An 18981-nucleotide genomic window follows, 5' to 3' on the forward strand; every position below is an offset into this window, starting at 1 on the left:
CGCCCCACGATACCAATACCAGGTTATTCGTACTGAATTTCAAGACCATCACCCGAATGACTTTGGCCAAGGACAACGTTCCTTGCATGTACGTAGGTGGACAAAACCATTTTGCATAAGCACCGCATCCGTGTCCCACTTTGGCCAGCCAAAAGTGCTGATTTATATAAATATATTATTGAAAATAAATTTGTCGTACCTACGAAAGGGCAAAGTAAAGACACGTCGGCAACTTTTAACTTTGAATGACTCGGCAACGTTAGTCATTCAATTTTCGGACCATATTCCATATTAAAAATACGCCATATCCATGTGTATCCCAAGAGCCCACTGTAAGGCAGTAATGCAGCTAGATGAGGTCGGTAACACGGTAGTTCATAGAATTAACTCAGATCCGTTTTTATTTTTTACTCTGTTGGTGATAGTGACTATTGTACACAAATTCGCCTCCGTGGTCGTGGGATTAGAGTCGATGACTTCTAATCCAGTTACCTCTCTGGCGTGGGTTCGATTCCCTGAAGATGCTTTGGTAGTTTAGCACGGAGGAAGGTAATCTAGTACTGGTGTTACTCTCCAGGAACGATGGTTAGGAAACTACCCGCCTATATGACTGAAATATGTTTGGAAAAGGCGTAAAATGAAACAAACAAACAAACAAACAAACAAACAAAACCACAAATTAGCATAAAATTGCATGATCAGGGGCGTTGCTAGACCGAAATTGATGTTACGCACAGTTTCGCGGGGGGTTAAGGGGGCCGTTATAGCCCCCTTTGCAGTCCAAAAAATTTAAATTTAATATTTAATAGATTATGCAATAAGATTTGTGTTAATATGCGCCGTGATTTACAGTACTATATAATTGCTTGATCGTATAACAATATTTCAAGGAGTCTTTGATGAACGTTATACGTTTTAAGGATATACATTGCATGAATTTACCAGCAGATAAATATCGCTGTCACTTAATCAGCAAATAAAAGTGACATACGGCGATTTTTACGTCGTGCAAAAGTATCTACCACAACGTCAGCCTGAATCCCCCTGTCTCTGTGAATTTGCAAAAGTCCTAAGCCCGAGAGACGACCAGTGGTCATTGTTGACCGCAAGAACGTCTTCAGCCTTCTCATGCTGCTAAATGAACGTTCAGCGCTAGCGGTAGACACTGGCATTGCCAGGTGCAAATGGAGGCACCTGTTAACATTTGGTTACAGCTCTGTCGGTAAATCCTGTAGCACAGATTCTATTGTTGACGGAGCCTGCAACATCGAAGATTCGCACCGTGTCTCCCAGCATCCACATTTGCACAAAAAGGTTTTCCCGATCGTCCACCAAATCCTCTTGTACGATAGAATAAATTTCATCCATCCGTTGACAGTCCAAGTCGACTACCCTGTCTGGCAAGAGAAACTATCCATCGTATCCATCGTTATTCTGAAGAAGGCGATTTTCTATCTTGGAAACAAGGTGATCCACCAATGGCAGATACATGTTGATCCGCCAGTACTCTAATGGAGTTTGAGAGGGTGCATTAGGGCGATTTTCCCAGTGCTTAATTTATTTATTTATTTATGGGCGAGCGTTTTCATTAGTATCATTTCATCAATTTTTAAATTTACAGAAATTAATGCCTTTTCTTCTTATTTTAGATTTTTGTTTCTCAATTTACGAATCGTTACGAACTAAAAACTAAGATGTTATCAGTTACAACGCAGTCATGACTGTCATCTTTGCTCAATGTTCGCGTAGCAGTCAAACGTCTGCATGATATCATCTTCGCACGTGGTTCTGTTTCTAGCGCCACAATGAATCGCTTGGAAGTGACTGTCATTTACTTATAAAACATAATACAAGAAAACTTATTTGTTTTGAGCGAATATGCATATATCACACGGAAAATTGTGCTACGCTTTTGTTGCAATTGTTCATATCTCAACCTGGTATATAGCATATTCATTCAATCATAATAAGCATATATCATCTAATTCTATGCAATTTGGTTCCACTGTGTATAAGCAGTAAATATTCATATATATTCGTGTTAGTTCTTTACTGAATTTATTTAACGAGTTGAATAAAATAATATTTTGCTCCCGAGACATAATATTATTTTTTTTCAACTCGTTCAATAAGAATATATTCAGTATTTGAATAAAACAATGTTTTCCTCGCAAGAGGCTCGCTTAATATGATTTTATTCAACTTGTTCAATAATTTCAGTATTGAACTTACACTAATTCATTATCCTCTACTTATCACATAATCGTGTTGATTTTAAAATTTGATTTTTTTTTCATTGACGCGACTAAAGTGTTAAAGTGTGATAGAATGACGTTATGGTTATAATGCTACTTTACATGTCATGAAAAACAAGAGACGTTATGTGATTTATTTAATAATTTTATGATATGTTATTTTGTATGTTTATGACCATATTCAACGCATATTTACTTTATGCCTATACATGTGTTGAACTAAAAGAGATATACAAATATATATTTTTAAACTTACACAATAATGAATAAAAGAACTCAATATACTGTAATGTTTATCTGTACCTAAGAACAATAGCCATTTGCTTCATGGTCGCTGCATCTGTGGCCTTGTCGAATGGAGCGACGTTGCATGCCTCCACAATTGTTTTACTGATGATCTCGCCACATATAGAGATTAACTCGTTTTGGATTTTTGGCGAGGTGTATTTCGTACGAGGATTGCCGTTTTCAAGGTGGTCTCGTAAGACTGTAATATGCTTTGCCTGAGGTTGAAGAATAGCGGCGAAGTTACTCCTGTCGTCTTGGTGACCCCGAATCGCAATATTCTGCCTTCCGCACAATATCAAAGTGTCCACAATAGCAACTAATATTTTCCGGTTTTTCTCAACGGTCTGTTCATGTGCGCTCGATAGACTGCATACTATGTCCTTTTTGTCTCCGGTTATCACAGAAATAAAGTTGTGGGCAGCCTCGCAGGATTCTCTATGCAATTTTGAAACTGCATGAGCTTGAATGGTTTTTCCGATGTTGCTGGGGTCGACTAGAGGGACAGTTGCGAGTGATTTTTGTTTAGAGATTTCACCTTTACCACTGAATAAACAAGATTGCATTTGAGAAAAATGCTATGCCACCGCATTAATACAACACTAAATAGTAGTGTAGGAACAGATTTTTTTTGTTTCTATACAATTGAAGATTGTCATAATGCATAGATCCCTGACCTATCTAATTCTTATTATCAGATTAGTGGTTAAATCTATTGTTAATCCAATAAAAGATCAGAGTAGGAATATATCAATGCACTTGAGTCTAGTGAATTTGGTGGTGAAGGTCATATTTCACACAGCCTAAATTTCATGACTACATCAAAGGACAACACAGTAAGACACTTTGTCAAAATCTAGGTCAGCTGATATCAAAGTTCACTTTACATCTTAATCTGTGCACATGGTTCAAATTTCATAGCTGTACATCAAAGGACAAGAAAGTAGGTCACATCATCAAAATCTAGGTCACCTGATATCAAAGTTCAATTTTACAACTAAAACTGTGCACATGGTCAAAATTTCATTGCTGTACATCAAAGGACAAGAAAGTAGGTCACTGTCCCCTTGTGCAAGGAAAAATTGTGACCCAAGGGTTTAATTCAAAACAATCTTGAGACATGTCCACCAAACAACATCAAATATCTAAGCTGAAGCTTTCTCCCATTCAGTAAACATTTGTTTTATTTTCTTTTTTACTATGTGTACATAATGAGAATAACTGCCCCTGGGCAGGGCCAATTTTGACACCAGGGGAAAAATTTGAACAACTTTGGTAGAGGACCCATAGATGATATTATATAATATAGCAAACATCACAGATCTATGCCTTGTACCTTCAGACAAAATATTTTTTTAATTTTTTTACTATATGTTCATAATAAAAATCAATGACCCCCCGGGGCGGAACCAATTTTGACCCCAGGGCAATAATTTGAATAATCTTGATAAAGGTTCACTTCGCAAAGTCACATGCCATATACTTAACCTCTAGTCAAATATCAAAGCTCTAAGCCATGTACCTTCAGACATTAAGATTTTTTAATTTTTCACTAAATGTACATATTGAAAATCAATGACCCCTGGGGTTTGGGCCAATTTTGACCCCAGGGCTGTAATTTGTACAATCATGCTAGAGGTTCACTACACAATGTTTCATACAAAATATCTTAACACTAGCCTTTGTAAATTTAGAGATGATTTTTTAATTTTTTACTATATACATATATGGAAAACCTATGGCCCCCGTGCAGGGCTAATTTTGACACTAGAGGCAAAATTTGAACAAATTTGGTAGAGTACCTATAGATGATATCATTTTACAAATATTAAAGCTCTAAGCCTTGTACCTTTTTCTATATTTATATATTGAAAATCAATGACCCCCGGGGCGGGGGCAATTTTGACCCCAGGGCTATAATTTGAACAATCTTGCTAGAGGTTCACTTCACAATATTTGATTCAAAATATCTAACCTCTAGCATTTGTCAATTGATAGAAGAAATTTTTTAAAAGTTTTTACTATAAGTTTTACTTCACTTCAGTGTTGTTATATTTTCTGGTCCTTCGGGATCATTGATGCCAACACTATAAAGTGTTGAGAATTGAGTACCGCTCAAGCCGGTGCTAGGGGGCGTGAGGGATGTTGCACTTATTCATTATCCCTCATGTACAGACTCAATCAAACCGAGTCTGCAATTCTTATGTTATTTTGTTGTGATTAATGCTTCCGAGGGATCACTTTGTTTCCAGAATTTTTTACTACATACATACATAAGGAAAACCAATGACCAACGGGGCGGGCCGATTTTGACCCCAGAGCTATAATTTGAACAATCTCGGTAGATGTCTACCAGACAATGCCTTATGCAAAGTATCTAAGCTCTAGGCCTTTTAGGTCTTTACAAGAAGGTATTTGAAGTTTTTACTATATGTACATATATTGAAAATCAATGACCCCCGGGGTTGGGCCGATTTTGACCCCAGGGCTATAATAATTTGAACAATCTTGGTAAGGGTCTACTAGACAATGCCTTTTGCAAAATATCTAAGCTCTAGGCCTTTTGGGTCTTTACAAGAAGGTATTTTAATTTTTATGTAAAGGGAACTATAGGCCTAGCGATACTTTTTAACTAACAGAGATAGGTCAAAAACATTTGTACTTAAATACAAACAACTAGATTCTAGACCTAGCTCTAATCTAGTTAATCAATCACAAAAGGTTAATAAATATAAGCCCCATACTTGCTCGGAAATGCGTAATGATGAACAGAGTCCCATTTTGCGTTTAGAAGATGGGTCTTTTCGTTAGCGTCTAGTGACTGCTTCAAGAAAACATCTCCGTAACAAGGGTCACAACATTTATCGCTCGCCATTTTAAAAAATAAGCGCGCTATGTAACGTTTTAAGGGGAATATCATTGATATTTTGTTCACATTTGCTTCAACTATTACCCTGTAAGCCATTAGTCTGCACACAGCAATACATGTATTAGAATAATACTTTAACCATCTTTGGGTTTCCATTTTATCTGTTTGCAAGTTTTACTCTTTTTTTATGTACAGGATTAATCATGTAATAATGTTTATAACTTTCTATATAAGAATTGATATCTAAAGATATACCTGACATAAAATTGTAAAATCTATTGAAATAAGTAGTAAGAAGTTACAGATTAATGGCATAATATGATATACTTATAATCTTAAAAGAAGCTGTCCAAGGCTTTTGACCGTGGGGAAGGTATGCAATAAATATCTATCATTGTAACAAACAAGTTGTATGATCTCTGTATCTTTAAATCGTGAATCTATAAATCGTTCATCAATATATATTGATTTACAAGCAAGAAACAATATAAGATAAACCGTCAAACACCAGCGGACTTGGAAGCAATATGGATACTTTACTAGCACTTGTAAATATGCTACTCAACTTTTACTAAGCACCATAAGTTTTTTTTATTATCACAAGTATAAAACATATTTCTTTTCAATTTTTGATAATTCCTATTTAGCAATGTTTTGAGATAGTCCCTTGACATGACTCCTTGTTGACTTATCCATTACAACTTGTATTGGTAGCATAAAAAGCATGCACCCCCATATTTTCATGTTTTTGATGGGGTGTACAATCATATGACTTTTGTTATACTGCGACATTACCGGTTAAATGTCATTGAATGGCTTACATTTCTTACATCTGTCACTTTGATAAGGCGAATGCTAACATAAGGCGGTATTTGAGAGAAGTAGAAGTATGGAGGGCTGTAGGGATGGTTCAGCTTGGGGCACCTTCCGCCAGGTAGGTGCGGCGCTCGGTGTACACCACATAGTCTTTACCAGAGCCTGTGAGATATACTGGCTACATGGTGCACCCGCTAGGAGGCATGCTGGAGGCAGGCAAAGGGTCGCAACGCCAGCTCAGGACCGGTTTATGGTTGTTAAGCCACGTCGAGAAATGTTTTCGACAGCAACTTCTTTTCGAAATGACATTGCTTATGCTGCGGAGGTCCGTGTTTCCAAGCAAACGGTACGTATAAGGCTGCATGAAGGTGATTAGTGTCTAGAAGACTTTGCATACGTATCCCCTTGACGCATCGACATACAAAGTCCCGTTTGGAATGGACCATGGAACATTCACGATGGACCATGCACACTGGAGACTCGTTCAGTTCACTTATGAGTACAGGTTCTGCCTAGACTTCGCAGATCAGCGTGCCACAGTCTGGAGAAGACAAGGTGAACAGTTTCATGCTGCAAATATTGCATGACCGCTACGGAGGTGGGTCAGTTGGTGTGGGGAGGTGGCATCAGTTTTGATGGACGACCTTGCTGTGCTAGAAAGAGACACATTGACAGGTCAGCGCTACATAGACGACGTGTTAGACTACCAGGTTAGGCTGTATGCTGGAGCAGTCAGTCTGCGATCACTTTATTTCAATGGACGATAATGCTCACCTTAAAGGACCAGGGCGGTCCAGGACTACCTAGCGAGGGAGTCTATTGAGCGCATGGACTGGCCAGCTCGCTCACCTGACTTAAATCCAATAGAACACATGTGATATGTGCTGCAGGTTAGAATTTCAACTCGTCAGCTGCAATCCAGCTTGGAGCTATGTTGGTCCAAAATTGGGCAGCCATACCCGTTAGAACGATCAGATACCTAATCGAGAGTATGAGAAGATGCTGCCCAGCTGTCCTTGATAGCCACACACACGGTACTAAGTATAAAACTTAAAAAAACACCAGAAGGAAATAACAACAAAGTAACAATTAAACAAATTTGAAAAACACGCTGCATGTTCTGAAAACTTCAAAGTGGGGAGGGGGGGTCATCCTCTTCTTTAGCACAAAATCAATGTAAAATTAATTTATAGGGATAAAGTCGTCCTTCAGCTGAATTGATAAAAAAGTAAATCAAAATTTAAACCTTTCGCACTGATTTTAATTTGTTTGTTTGTTTGTTTGTTTCATTTTACGCCTTTTTCAACAGTATTTCAGTCATATAGGCGGGTAGTTTCCTAACCATCGTTCCTGGAGAGTTACACCAGTACTAGACAACCTTCCTCCGCGCTAAACTACCAAAGCATCTCCCGGGGATCGAACCCACGCCAGAGAGGTAACTGGATTAGAAGTCATCGACTCTAACCCCTCGACCACGGAGGCGGTGCACTGATTTTAAAAAATTAAAGTCAAAGAATGGTCACACTGAAATATATGGTGCTTAGCAAAAGTTGAGTAGTATATAAACAATCCAATCATCGTTATCATCGTAGTAAAAGTTATAGACGCCTTAAAGGAAGGCATAGTAGCAAGAAAAACACATACAAAGGTCCAATGCAGCAAGAAATTATATTTAAACAATTCAGACCGAAATGCCTTAAGAACGGTCCGTCATAGAGTGTTCCACTTGATCCGGTCTGTCAGAAGCAACCAAAATAGGAAAGCAACAAAATAACATGAAGTTTGCTGACCCGGTTAGTGTCTGTACATGAGGGATAATAAAAGTGCAACATCACTCACGCCCATCTAGCGCATGGTATTCAATTTAACAAAGTCAAGCAATTCAAAGCAACGACTTTAGAGCAATAATCCAGAAAGACAGGACTTGCAACAGGATTGAGTCAAATATGAATCAGGAATTCAGGGGTCTATTTTTCTTTAATTCGTTTTCATTGAATTGAACGTTGATTACCTAAAAACTTACACTCAGTACATTGTCCTTCATTATATGTTATATTATATACAGTACCTTTCTGTAAAATGAATGACATGTTATAGATAATTGTCCGAAAGTAAATTCAAACTTTCTTCTTAAATTGCAGACTTCACAAAGTTTAAAGAGGCATGCCGACTTAACACTTTGGAAGGTGCAAGGCTCACGATTGATAAAATACCTATATCTAGCTGTATTTATCTTGCAAACATTTCTCCTGAAATAACAGAAGATACTCTGAGATATTACTTTGAAAGCAAATTTGGAGAAAAGGGAAAAGTTGATAAAGTACTTTTGACCAAATCAGAGGGAATTTGTCTAGTTTATTTTGAAAATTACAAAGGTAACACAAAAATTCTCAAATGTTAAACTGTATAAAAATCGGTGAATAACACAAGTAAAAGCAATGCATACTGTATTACATACTTATTATAATAATAATCCATATTGCTTTTGCCTTCGTCGTCTCCGTTTGTCTGTCCACTCGCATTTAAAGTGTCCGGGTTTCACATGTCAATTTGCTTGTGGGATTTTGACGAAACTTCACAGGGGTGATCAATACAATACCTAGTTGTGCATATTGTCGACAAGTTCCACTTCCCTGTACAAAATAGCTGCCAGAGTTAGAAATAGAAAATCAATGATGGCTGTGACAGGTAAATTGCCTGGCGGGATTCCTCTGAAACTTCACAGGAGTGTTGAGTACCAACCCTTGTTATGCGTATCTCTGGAACGTTCCTCTTCGCTGCAGAAAATGGCCACTAAAGCTAACAACAGAAAAATATTGTCTGACTGTCACAGGTCAAGCTGCTGGAACCCTACGGGGTTGATCTGTACCAGTCTTAGGTGTGCTGTAGTCAGCATTTTCCGCTTCACTGCACAAAATTGCAACAAGTGATAAATATTTGAAAAACCTTGACAAGCTTTCACAGGTCAAACTGCTTGGGAGACTTCGACGAATATTATACTAGCGTGATCAGTACAAACCCTTGTTGTGCATATCGCCGGCACACAATTGTTGCTAGATTTGAAAATAGAAAATCCATGCCCTTCTTTCACAGGTGAAAATGCTTGCGGCATTTCGACGAAACTTCATAAGAGCTGTCAGTATAAACCTTCGTGTGCAGATGTTCATCACCTTCTGCTTCGCTGCAAAAAATGGCCACCAGAGCTAAAGACAAAAATCCTTAAAAAGGGCTTAAAAAAGAAAAATCTTATCGGGTTGTCACAGGTTAAATTGTCGGCAGGATATTGGCAAAACTTCACGGGAGTTATCAGTACCAATCCATTGTATGCATATTGCTGGCATGTTCTGATTTACTACACAAATCGACTACCAGTTATAATGACGGCAATCCTTATCTGTATTTTACTGCGGGTGGGATTTTGGCAATATTTCACACAACCATTGCCGTGCATATCGCTAGCATGTTTTGCTTAGCTGCAAGAATTGACTGCCCGAGCTAAGACTAGAAAAATCCTGTCCGGCTTTGACAAGTAAAACTTCTGGTTGCATTTTCATGCCGCTGTTCTATCCTTCGAGTACATACGTGGGAGACATTTATTATTTTTTGAGAAAAAAGCATTTAAGTTGTTTTTCAAATTATAAATAAGCGTTAAAAAAATAATATTATGACATTTACAAACAGCAAAATTGAAAACAGAAACGTAATAGTCTGACAATAAGTTTTAAATTATTTGTTTATATATGACGCAAAGCAATATTTAAGAGGTATATTCCTATATATATATATATATATATATATATATATATATATATATATATATATATATATATATATATATATATATATATATATATATATATATATATATATATATATATTATATATATATATATATATAATATATATATATATATATATATATATATATATATATATATATATAACAAACTTTTGTTTGACCTGCATATTTTCAGTTGTCAATAGTGTTTTGGAAATGAAACATACTCTCGGAGGCAGAGAACTAAAAGTAAGCTGTTACCAAAACCTACTAAAGGGAACTGAAGAAACACATGAAAGAGTTCTTAAAGTGCCTAACCCGATTGACTTGTCAAATACTGCACCAGAAATAATACAATTTTGCCATACCGTACCCTTTTATAGAACGAAATTTGAAAAAGAAATGTCAGAAGTGTATGCAAATATAGTGTGGCCAAAGAAACCAGCAGATAAAACATTTATAACGTGTACGCTTGATTTATCCGTCCGTGGTTGCTTTAAACATGCCAAGACATGGCAAGAACGAGTTGAGAAGAAAATTACCATATTATTGGCAGATCTGTCCTTTACACAAATTGACGTTCATACATATATTTGGGAAAAACTTATTGGTTATGTGCGAACAATTTCAGTTGACAAACCACAAGATGTGCAAATATATCAGATCAAAGAAAAAAATGTCATTAATATAGTAGGGAGAAAAGAAGTTGCAGAAGAAGTAAAACAAAAAGTTTTATGTGAAAATGAAAAGCTCGAGCAGGAATATGAGAAAGACCGACAGAAAGTTAGGGAATATATGCGAGGATTTCAGCCAATTGAGGTCAGACTTATGAACGTTACAAATACAGCTCAAGTAATACAACAACATTTTGATGACTTAACCATAGAAATCGACGATGAAGAAAACGCTATAATATTTGAGGGTCCCTTGCATTCCGTCAAGGATGCTCAAATAAAATTTTATGAGATGAAAAACAATTTTGGGCGGAAAGAAGTTGAGTTATTTTCAGACATGTTAATTTCAATGTATCAGTCAAAAGAGGCTGTTAGTTTCATCCAAAATCTTCTTCAAGAAAGTGGCTTACAAGCCTTGTGGGAAATCAGGAATTCTTCCCTTATAGTATGTTGCACACAGAACAAGATGCTCGAAAAATGTGCTGAAATTATTTTAACAAGCCTTGCAGAAGAACGAATTGAATATAATGCTGAATCTGTTCCTGATATGAAGGCCGACAGTTGGCGAAGAACACAAGACAATTTACGTATCAGTTATAAGGGGAACGTAGAATTTAGTACTGAAGAAAATATAGTTATTGTCTGTGCAACTAAGGATATACTTGCGACAGTCATTTCAGAAGTAAATAGGTTTATAGATTCAAAAACGATACTGTCAAAGTTCTTTTCTTTTCCGAAAGATGTAATAAGGTTAATTGAAAAGCATCATAAATCAGACATAACTGCTATAACACTAGAACTCAGTGCATACCATGTTGAAATATTAATGGCCGAAAATTACAGTGGCATGCAAGTGCATGGGTTAGTCCTTGGAGTAGAAAAAGCATCTATGCAGTTACAAAAATTGTGCAACAGAGTAAAGAAAAGAAAACACACCATCAGAAAACCTGGTGTTGCTGATTACATTGGAAAAGCTAAGGGGAAAGACAACATAAATACGGTTGAGACAGTTTTGAAATGTATTGTTTCGATTGAGGGAGGTGACCAGGGTAATAAAGAAGTTGGAGAGAAACGTGTTGCCGCCGAATGTACTTTTCTGGATGGCAGAGTGTTATTTGCATTTGTCGGCGATATGACGGAGCTTGAAGTTGATATGATTATCAATCCAGATGATGAAAAAATACATTTCCATGGTGGCCTTGGAAGAGCCATAATTTCTAAAGGTACAAACGTTATTTTTTAACTCTTATTCAATAATATTTAATATAAATCGCGCTAAATACAAAAAAATACAAAATCATATGTGGATGCTAGTTATAAGTAGGTTATCATTTTGATTACAAGTACATTGCAAGTTGGCCAAAAGTAACCGCACAAGCTTATTTTAGAAATTAAAGAAACAATAGCTCAAAATTATAGTTTACTTCTTTAAACCGAACACCTGTGGAAATGTTTAAAAGAATTTGGATTTTGGATGTTTCCGGAACTCAAAAGCTCAGAAAAATCTAAACAAGTATCATAATTAAACATAAGTTGTTTATGTAAGTCATGCTGAAAAACATAGTCGATAAATTTAATAAAATATCAAAATATGAAATTCCTTAAAATGTTTATGAAATTTTATTATCACCAATATTTGACTTTGTTTATACATAAGCATAAAGAAAATTATCAAACTTTATCCTTAAAGATATTTAATAGAGTTCCAACTATTAACCTGTATTTTTTCACAAAATGTTTTTTTTTCTTTAATCGAGGGGTTGACATACTTGACAGGCTGTGACTGTAAAAGGTTTTAGATTAATTAGTCACTGCTATTTAGAAGGCAAAGATATTTTGTAAGTGCGATTATATCAAATTCTTTTATGGAAGTAGATTTAAATTGATAAAAAAACATACAAAAAAGCAAATTTTTACCAGAAAAAAGGTTATGAATTTAGAAGTTGGCATAATTTACAGTTAAAACTTTTATGACAGTGAAAATTGATCGAATTTCAGATTTTTCTAAATATCCGGGAGTTACACTGTAAAAATGTTAATCTTATTACCACAACAAGTAATACCATAAGGATAACAAGCTATGTATGATAAAGAATTGATATGACTTTAAATGTTTGAAATTAATAGTTGTTACTCTACTCACTCTTTTCAAAAGCTGCCATCTAAATCATTGAGATATTCTTTTTCAGAGTATGTCAAATTATTTGAAAGCGTGTATTTGTTGATCCTATAAAACTTTTACTCTGATTGTATGTAATCTTGAATGTTTAAGCTATTTGCTTACAAATTTAGCATTATGTAGCCGCTAAAAATAGCATGTACACGCCAATAAATGTTATGTATATTCAACACTTTTCCTTTGAATATAGGATATTTTAGATACATTGATAATTTACAAAAAAGACATAAAAATAATTTTACCAAAGTGTGATTCGAATTAATAGTCCTAAATAACATACATTTTGCTTTAATTTGTTTTATCTAAATATTCTTCAAAGTGAATGAATTACATTAGAAACAGTTAATTGAAGGAAAACTTTTATTCTAATGTTGGGCCTGTAATTCTATTGATCTTGCAGCAAACTATGTGATGTCCTTACAAATTTATACGCAGTTTAACTCGGTTGTATTGAATTATTAACAACAGAATTAATTTGAACAATTTACATGAAATAAATCATTTCTAACATTTGTTTTTAATCTTATAATTTTTTGAAGGTGGTGCAAGTATAAAAAAAGAATGTGAAGACTTTATCAAAGAAAATGGGGATCTGGCAGTTGATGATGTTTTTGTAAGCGAGGGAGGAAATTTGAACGCAAAGTATGTAAGTCATATATTAAGCCATGAATGGAGAAAAGGAACCGGCAACCAAATAAAAACATTAGGTGATTCCGTTTTTAACTGTTTGACAGAGGCCACGAAACGGAGGTTAAGTTCTATAGCAATACCTGCCATTGGTTGCGGTGTGAACGGGTACGTATTTTGTATCATGTAATTGTTTAAAATTTAATTTAATCAAATGAGTTTCCTATTACGTGTATTTCATTTTTTCCAATCATAGTACTTTTCGTATTACGTATCCCACCAAGGGAGTAAAACAAAATAAATCAAAAAAAGCAATTGCCCATTTAATATAAAAAAAACAAAACAAATCTACTATTTATATATGATACTATGAACAAGATTATAAATCAAATGGGCATAAATTATCATCTGAGAATTCGTCCTTTCAAAATGTTTTAAAAGCCTTATAGGGGCGGGGGTATTTTAAATATATTCATGTATGTTATGGGGAATTATCAACTTGAGTATGAATTGATCAAAATCAGTTAATAATTTGCCTTTCTAGAGTGCTGTAACAGTCTATAAGTTGCGGACCAAAATAAAGGCGGCCTTCTTAATGATTTTCAGGTTTCCACCTGACATCGCAACAGAAACTATCATAAGATCTGTCAAACAATTTTTCTTAGAAGTGCAGCATAGTCCTGTTACGGAAGTTTATGTGTGTGATTATGATGAGAAAAAGGTTCAATGTTTCACGAATGCTCTATGTTCCGAATTTGGGCGTGACAAAGTGTCAACTTTTAGCAGAGATCCTCAGCCTCTCATTGGAAATATGAATAAAAACTCCGTGAACATGACGGGAAAGAAGAAATCTTCGAAATCGAAGATTTCAAAAACCAAAGGTAAATTTCCAACTGCATTTTGGTGATTTTTTAATGGACCTGTATATTTTGGTATTGTTCACGGCCGCATTTTGTGAACATCTCTTTCACTTGGCGATATTTCTATAAAAATCCTACCATATTGACAGACACTTTACTTCGTTTGATAAAATTTATTGTTTTTTCTCAATGGTTATTTGATTAAGCGAAACAAAACAAATAGAACGTTTGTTCTTGATTGATAATTATCTTTTTGATTTTTTTTGCATAATTGTTCATATAAGCTATTTGCATAAAAACTGATACAAATGCAAAAAATAAACCTGTAATATTTTAGATGCCGATGTCGAAATACCGATATTGAAGATTTTAAATGGAGTTCAAATAGGAAAATTGAAAGTCAAGATTGTTAAAGGAGAAATTTCGTCAGAAAAGGTTTGAAAAAGAAAATATGTAACGAATCTACATATTTGTACAACGACTTCTTTACTGTGCAATTAGAGATAACATCTGTTCATTTTGAACTAAATTTTCTCTAGATCATTTAATTTTTACACGCACAAAAATTTACAGGTGTATGCACCTGGTCATTCATCCGTGTTCTTAGGTCTGTAAGCAGTTTATGTGTGCAGTCTGAATATTTCGAATCGGTAGAAGTAAAATGAATTTACTTGGCAGGTATGAGACAATATGCATAACGTAGTTTTGTATCATTTTATTAATTTTGGTCCACTCAGTATCTTTTGAATCGATTGAAAAATAAAGTTCTTGGCAGAATTATCATTTATAATTAAACACTGTGTAAAACACAGGTTCATGCTACCTGATGTCCAAATTGGTCCACCCCAGGCATTAGTGATTTATATACACTTATATAGTAATCCTTTATTGTATGAAACTACAATGTCTAGAGCTAAGGTATTTATCTTATATCATTGCTTTATTGATCCTTACAAAAATGATATGAATCATGCGTCGTTGTTCAAAATGGCCCCGTCCAAGAAGTCACTTGATTTATATAGACTTAAAAAGAAAACACATCTGAGAATTTTGTGAAACTACGATGTCCAGAGCTGACATAATTGGCATGTCACATCATTTTGAGCATCCGATGTCACTTAATTAATACATTTTTGGTGAAACTACAATGCCTAGAGTATAGATATTTGACATCTAGCATTGTCTAGTTGGCCACTACAAAACTGGTATTAATCATGCCCTTTGGATCAATGTTGATAGGGTCTTGTATGAGAAAATACATCTCAGTCTTATTTTGTGAAATTCCAAGGCCAAGAGCTAAGACATTTAGCATTAACTTAATCTTTGAACGCCTGAAAAATTGATATAAATCATACCCTAAGCGTTGAAGTTGGTCAACGACAGGGTCTTTTTATTATAGGAAACACATAAATGTCTTACTAAGAGAAATTACATAGCCCAGAGCTTTGGCATGTAGCATCAATTTGTAGGTTTCTTCAAAAGGAATATTTATCTTGAACCTCAGGTCCCTTGCTTCTACTAATGTATAGGAAAATACATCTTATTTTTGTGGATAAATACTATGCCTGTGTATTTAGCATATAGCATGTATTTGTATAGACCTTTATAAAAGTTTTTATGAATCATGAAATTAGAGTAACAATGCCTTTGTCTTGGTGGTCATGAAGTATCATATGGATAATTAACTGAGGATAAAACATTTTTTCAGACATGTTTCTTGATTGTGTATTTACCCTAAATAAGAGATTATTTTTCTTCACTTAAAAAAAATTAACTTTTGTGCGCATATTGTCTCGTCTTTGCGGTTCTCTTGTTCTTGTTCTTATCAGATTATCCTGAACTTATGTTTGATATTCATGTCGAAATTATATTTATATATTTCCTTACATTGCTATAGTATTTCAAAAAGTGAATGGTGATGTATTTAATATTTTTAGTAGAAGTACTACTACTTATACTATGGGCAATACGTTTTCCTGTTATCATGTTAAATAAATAAATTTTTAAGATTAAATCTGACAAATTTTAATGAAACTACTTAATAACCGAAAACATTTATAATATTGACATACAAAGCTATTGTTTAAAAGAATAATTCTATTTTTTAAACTTGAGCAAACAAAGTTATTGAAAATAACATGTACAAAGGCTTTTGAAAATCAAAAAATTTTTAGTACTTGTGATATAGTTTTAACGACTTATTTTCCCAACAATTTTTATAAACATACTGCAGGTTAATGTGATTGTAAACTCAACATCAAGTGATTTGACCCTAGCAAACGGAGCTGTGTCTATCTCGTTACTGAATGTGGCTGGTAAAAAAATGCAGGAAGAGGTCCGTTCAAAATATCCAAATGGTCTAAATAATATTAATATAGCTATAACATCGGGTTACAAACTCAAGTGTAAGCACGTTTATCACACTGCTTTGGACCAGTTCGATGCCAACAAGGAAATGGAGTGTAGAAAGGTAAAACCGCCTTTCAACATATCTTATCTATTCTTTTAGATTGAGCTGTTAGTGTTTTTTATGCCACCGCAGCATCTGCGATTCACCTGTGTGTTTGTGTGTGTGTGTTCTATAGATTATATAGTGAACTTAAAAAATCTTCTTGTGAAAAATAGTAGTCCAATTTCAACCAAATTTGGCAGGATTGATCCTTGGGTAAAGGGCTTCCAAAGTTGTTCAAAAGAAATTCATTCCATGCAGAAATCTGGTTGCCATGGCAACCAAAAGGAATTATAAGAAAATTAAAAAAAAATCTTCTTGTAAAGACCCAAAAGGCCTAGAGCTTAGATATTTTGCATAAGGCATTGTCTGGTAAACCTCTACCAATATTGTTCAAATTATAGCCCTGGGTTCAAAATTGGCCCTGCCCCGGGGGTCATTCATTTTCACTATATGTACATATAGTAAAAACTTAAAGTACCTTCTTGTAAAGACCTATAGCTTAGATATTTTGCATAAGGCATTGTCTTGTAGACCCTTACCAAGATTGTTCAAATTATAGCCCTGGAGTCAAGATCGGCCCCGCCCCGAAGGTCATTGGTACATATAGTAAAAACTTAAAATAACTTTTTGTAAAGACCCAAAAGGCCTAGAGCTTAGATAATTCGCATAAGGCATTGTCTGGTAGACATCTACCCAGATTGTTCAAATTATAGCCCTGGGGTCAAAATCGGCACCGCCCCTGGGGTCATTGGTTTTCCTTATATGTATATGGTAAAAACTAATAGTAAAAGTTTAAAAAAAATTCTTATAGCAATTGACAAATGCTAGAGTTTAGATATTTTGCATGAAACATTGTGTAGTTAACCTCTAGCAAGATTGTTCAAATTATAGCCCTGGGGTCAAAATTGCCCCCGCCTCGGGGGTCATTGATTTTCAATATATACATATAGTAAAAAATCGAAAAATCTTATTGTCTGAAGGAACAATGCTTAGAGCTTTAATATTTGTTAAATGATATCATCTATAGGTACTCTACCAAAGTTGTTCAAATTTTGCCTCTAGTGTTAAAATTAGCCCTGCCCCGGGGCCATAGGTTTTCCTTATATGTATATCGTAAAACTTGAAAAATTATTTTCTCTAAATTTACAAAGGCTAGAGTATATTTTGCATGAAACATTGTGTAGTGAACCTCTAGCAAGATTGTACAAATTAAAGCCCTGGGGTCAAAATTGGCCCCAACCCCATGGGTCATTGATTTTCACTATGTACATATAGTAAAAAAAATCTTTATGTCTGAAGGTACAAGGCTTACAGCTTTGATATTTGGTATATAATATAATCTACGGGTCCTCTACTAAAGTTGTTTTAATTATGCCCCTAGTTTTAAAATTGCCCTGCCCCAGAGTCGATAGTTTTCCTTATATGTATAAAGTAAAAACTTGAAGAACTTCTTCTCTGGATTGACAGAGGTTAAATATATGACATGAGACTTTGCGAAGTGAACCTTAACCAAGATTGTTCAAATTATAGCCCTGGGGTTAAAATTGGTTTCATTGATTTTCATTATGTACATATAGAAAAAAATATTTTTGTCTGAAGGTACAGGTCATAGAGCTTGATGATTGCTATATAATATCAACTGTATGTCCTCTTCCAAAGTTGTTAAAATTTTTCGCCTGGTGTCAAAACTGGCCCTGCCCGGGGGCAGTGATTCTCATTATGTACACATAGTAAAAACAGAAAATAAAACAAATGTTTTCTGAATAGGAGAAAGCTGCAGCTTAGATATTTGACATGAAGTGTTGTTTGGTGGACCTGTAACGAGATTGTTTTGAATTAAACCCTTGGGTCAAAATTTTGCCTTGTCCAAAGGGACAGTGACCTACTTTCTTGTCCTTTGATGTACAGCAATGAAATTTGACCGTGTGCACAGTTTTATTTGTAAAATTGAACTTTGATATCAGGTGACCTAGATTTTGATGATGTTACCTACTTTCTTGTCCTTTGATGTACAGTTATGAAATTTGAACCATGTGCACAGATTAAGATGTAAATTGAACTTTGATATTTTTTACAAAGTGTCTTACTGTGTAGTCATGAAATTTAGGCTGTGTGAAATATGACCTTCACCAACAAATTCACTAGACTCAAGTGCATTGATATATTCATACTCTGATCTTTTATTG

The 18981-nt window shown here is 34.9% G+C and overlaps 1 protein-coding gene across 1 annotated transcript in view; it reads left to right on the top strand.

The window, feature by feature from the left end:
- The window catches only part of LOC132748858 (protein mono-ADP-ribosyltransferase PARP14-like), a gene marked incomplete at its 5' end in the record, with an annotated part of 96317 nt that overhangs the window by 34951 nt on the left and 42385 nt on the right, over nt 1-18981 (top strand). The window contains 6 exon segments of the mRNA XM_060738514.1: nt 8367-8600; nt 10200-11900; nt 13396-13651; nt 14090-14364; nt 14681-14778; nt 16577-16813. Coding sequence (XP_060594497.1) covers nt 8367-8600; nt 10200-11900; nt 13396-13651; nt 14090-14364; nt 14681-14778; nt 16577-16813 — 2801 coding nt within the window.

Source organism: Ruditapes philippinarum, unplaced genomic scaffold (assembly GCF_026571515.1).
Source record: "Ruditapes philippinarum isolate M1 unplaced genomic scaffold, ASM2657151v2 ctg1749_1_1_1_1, whole genome shotgun sequence".
Taxonomy (NCBI): Eukaryota; Metazoa; Mollusca; class Bivalvia; order Venerida; family Veneridae; genus Ruditapes; species Ruditapes philippinarum.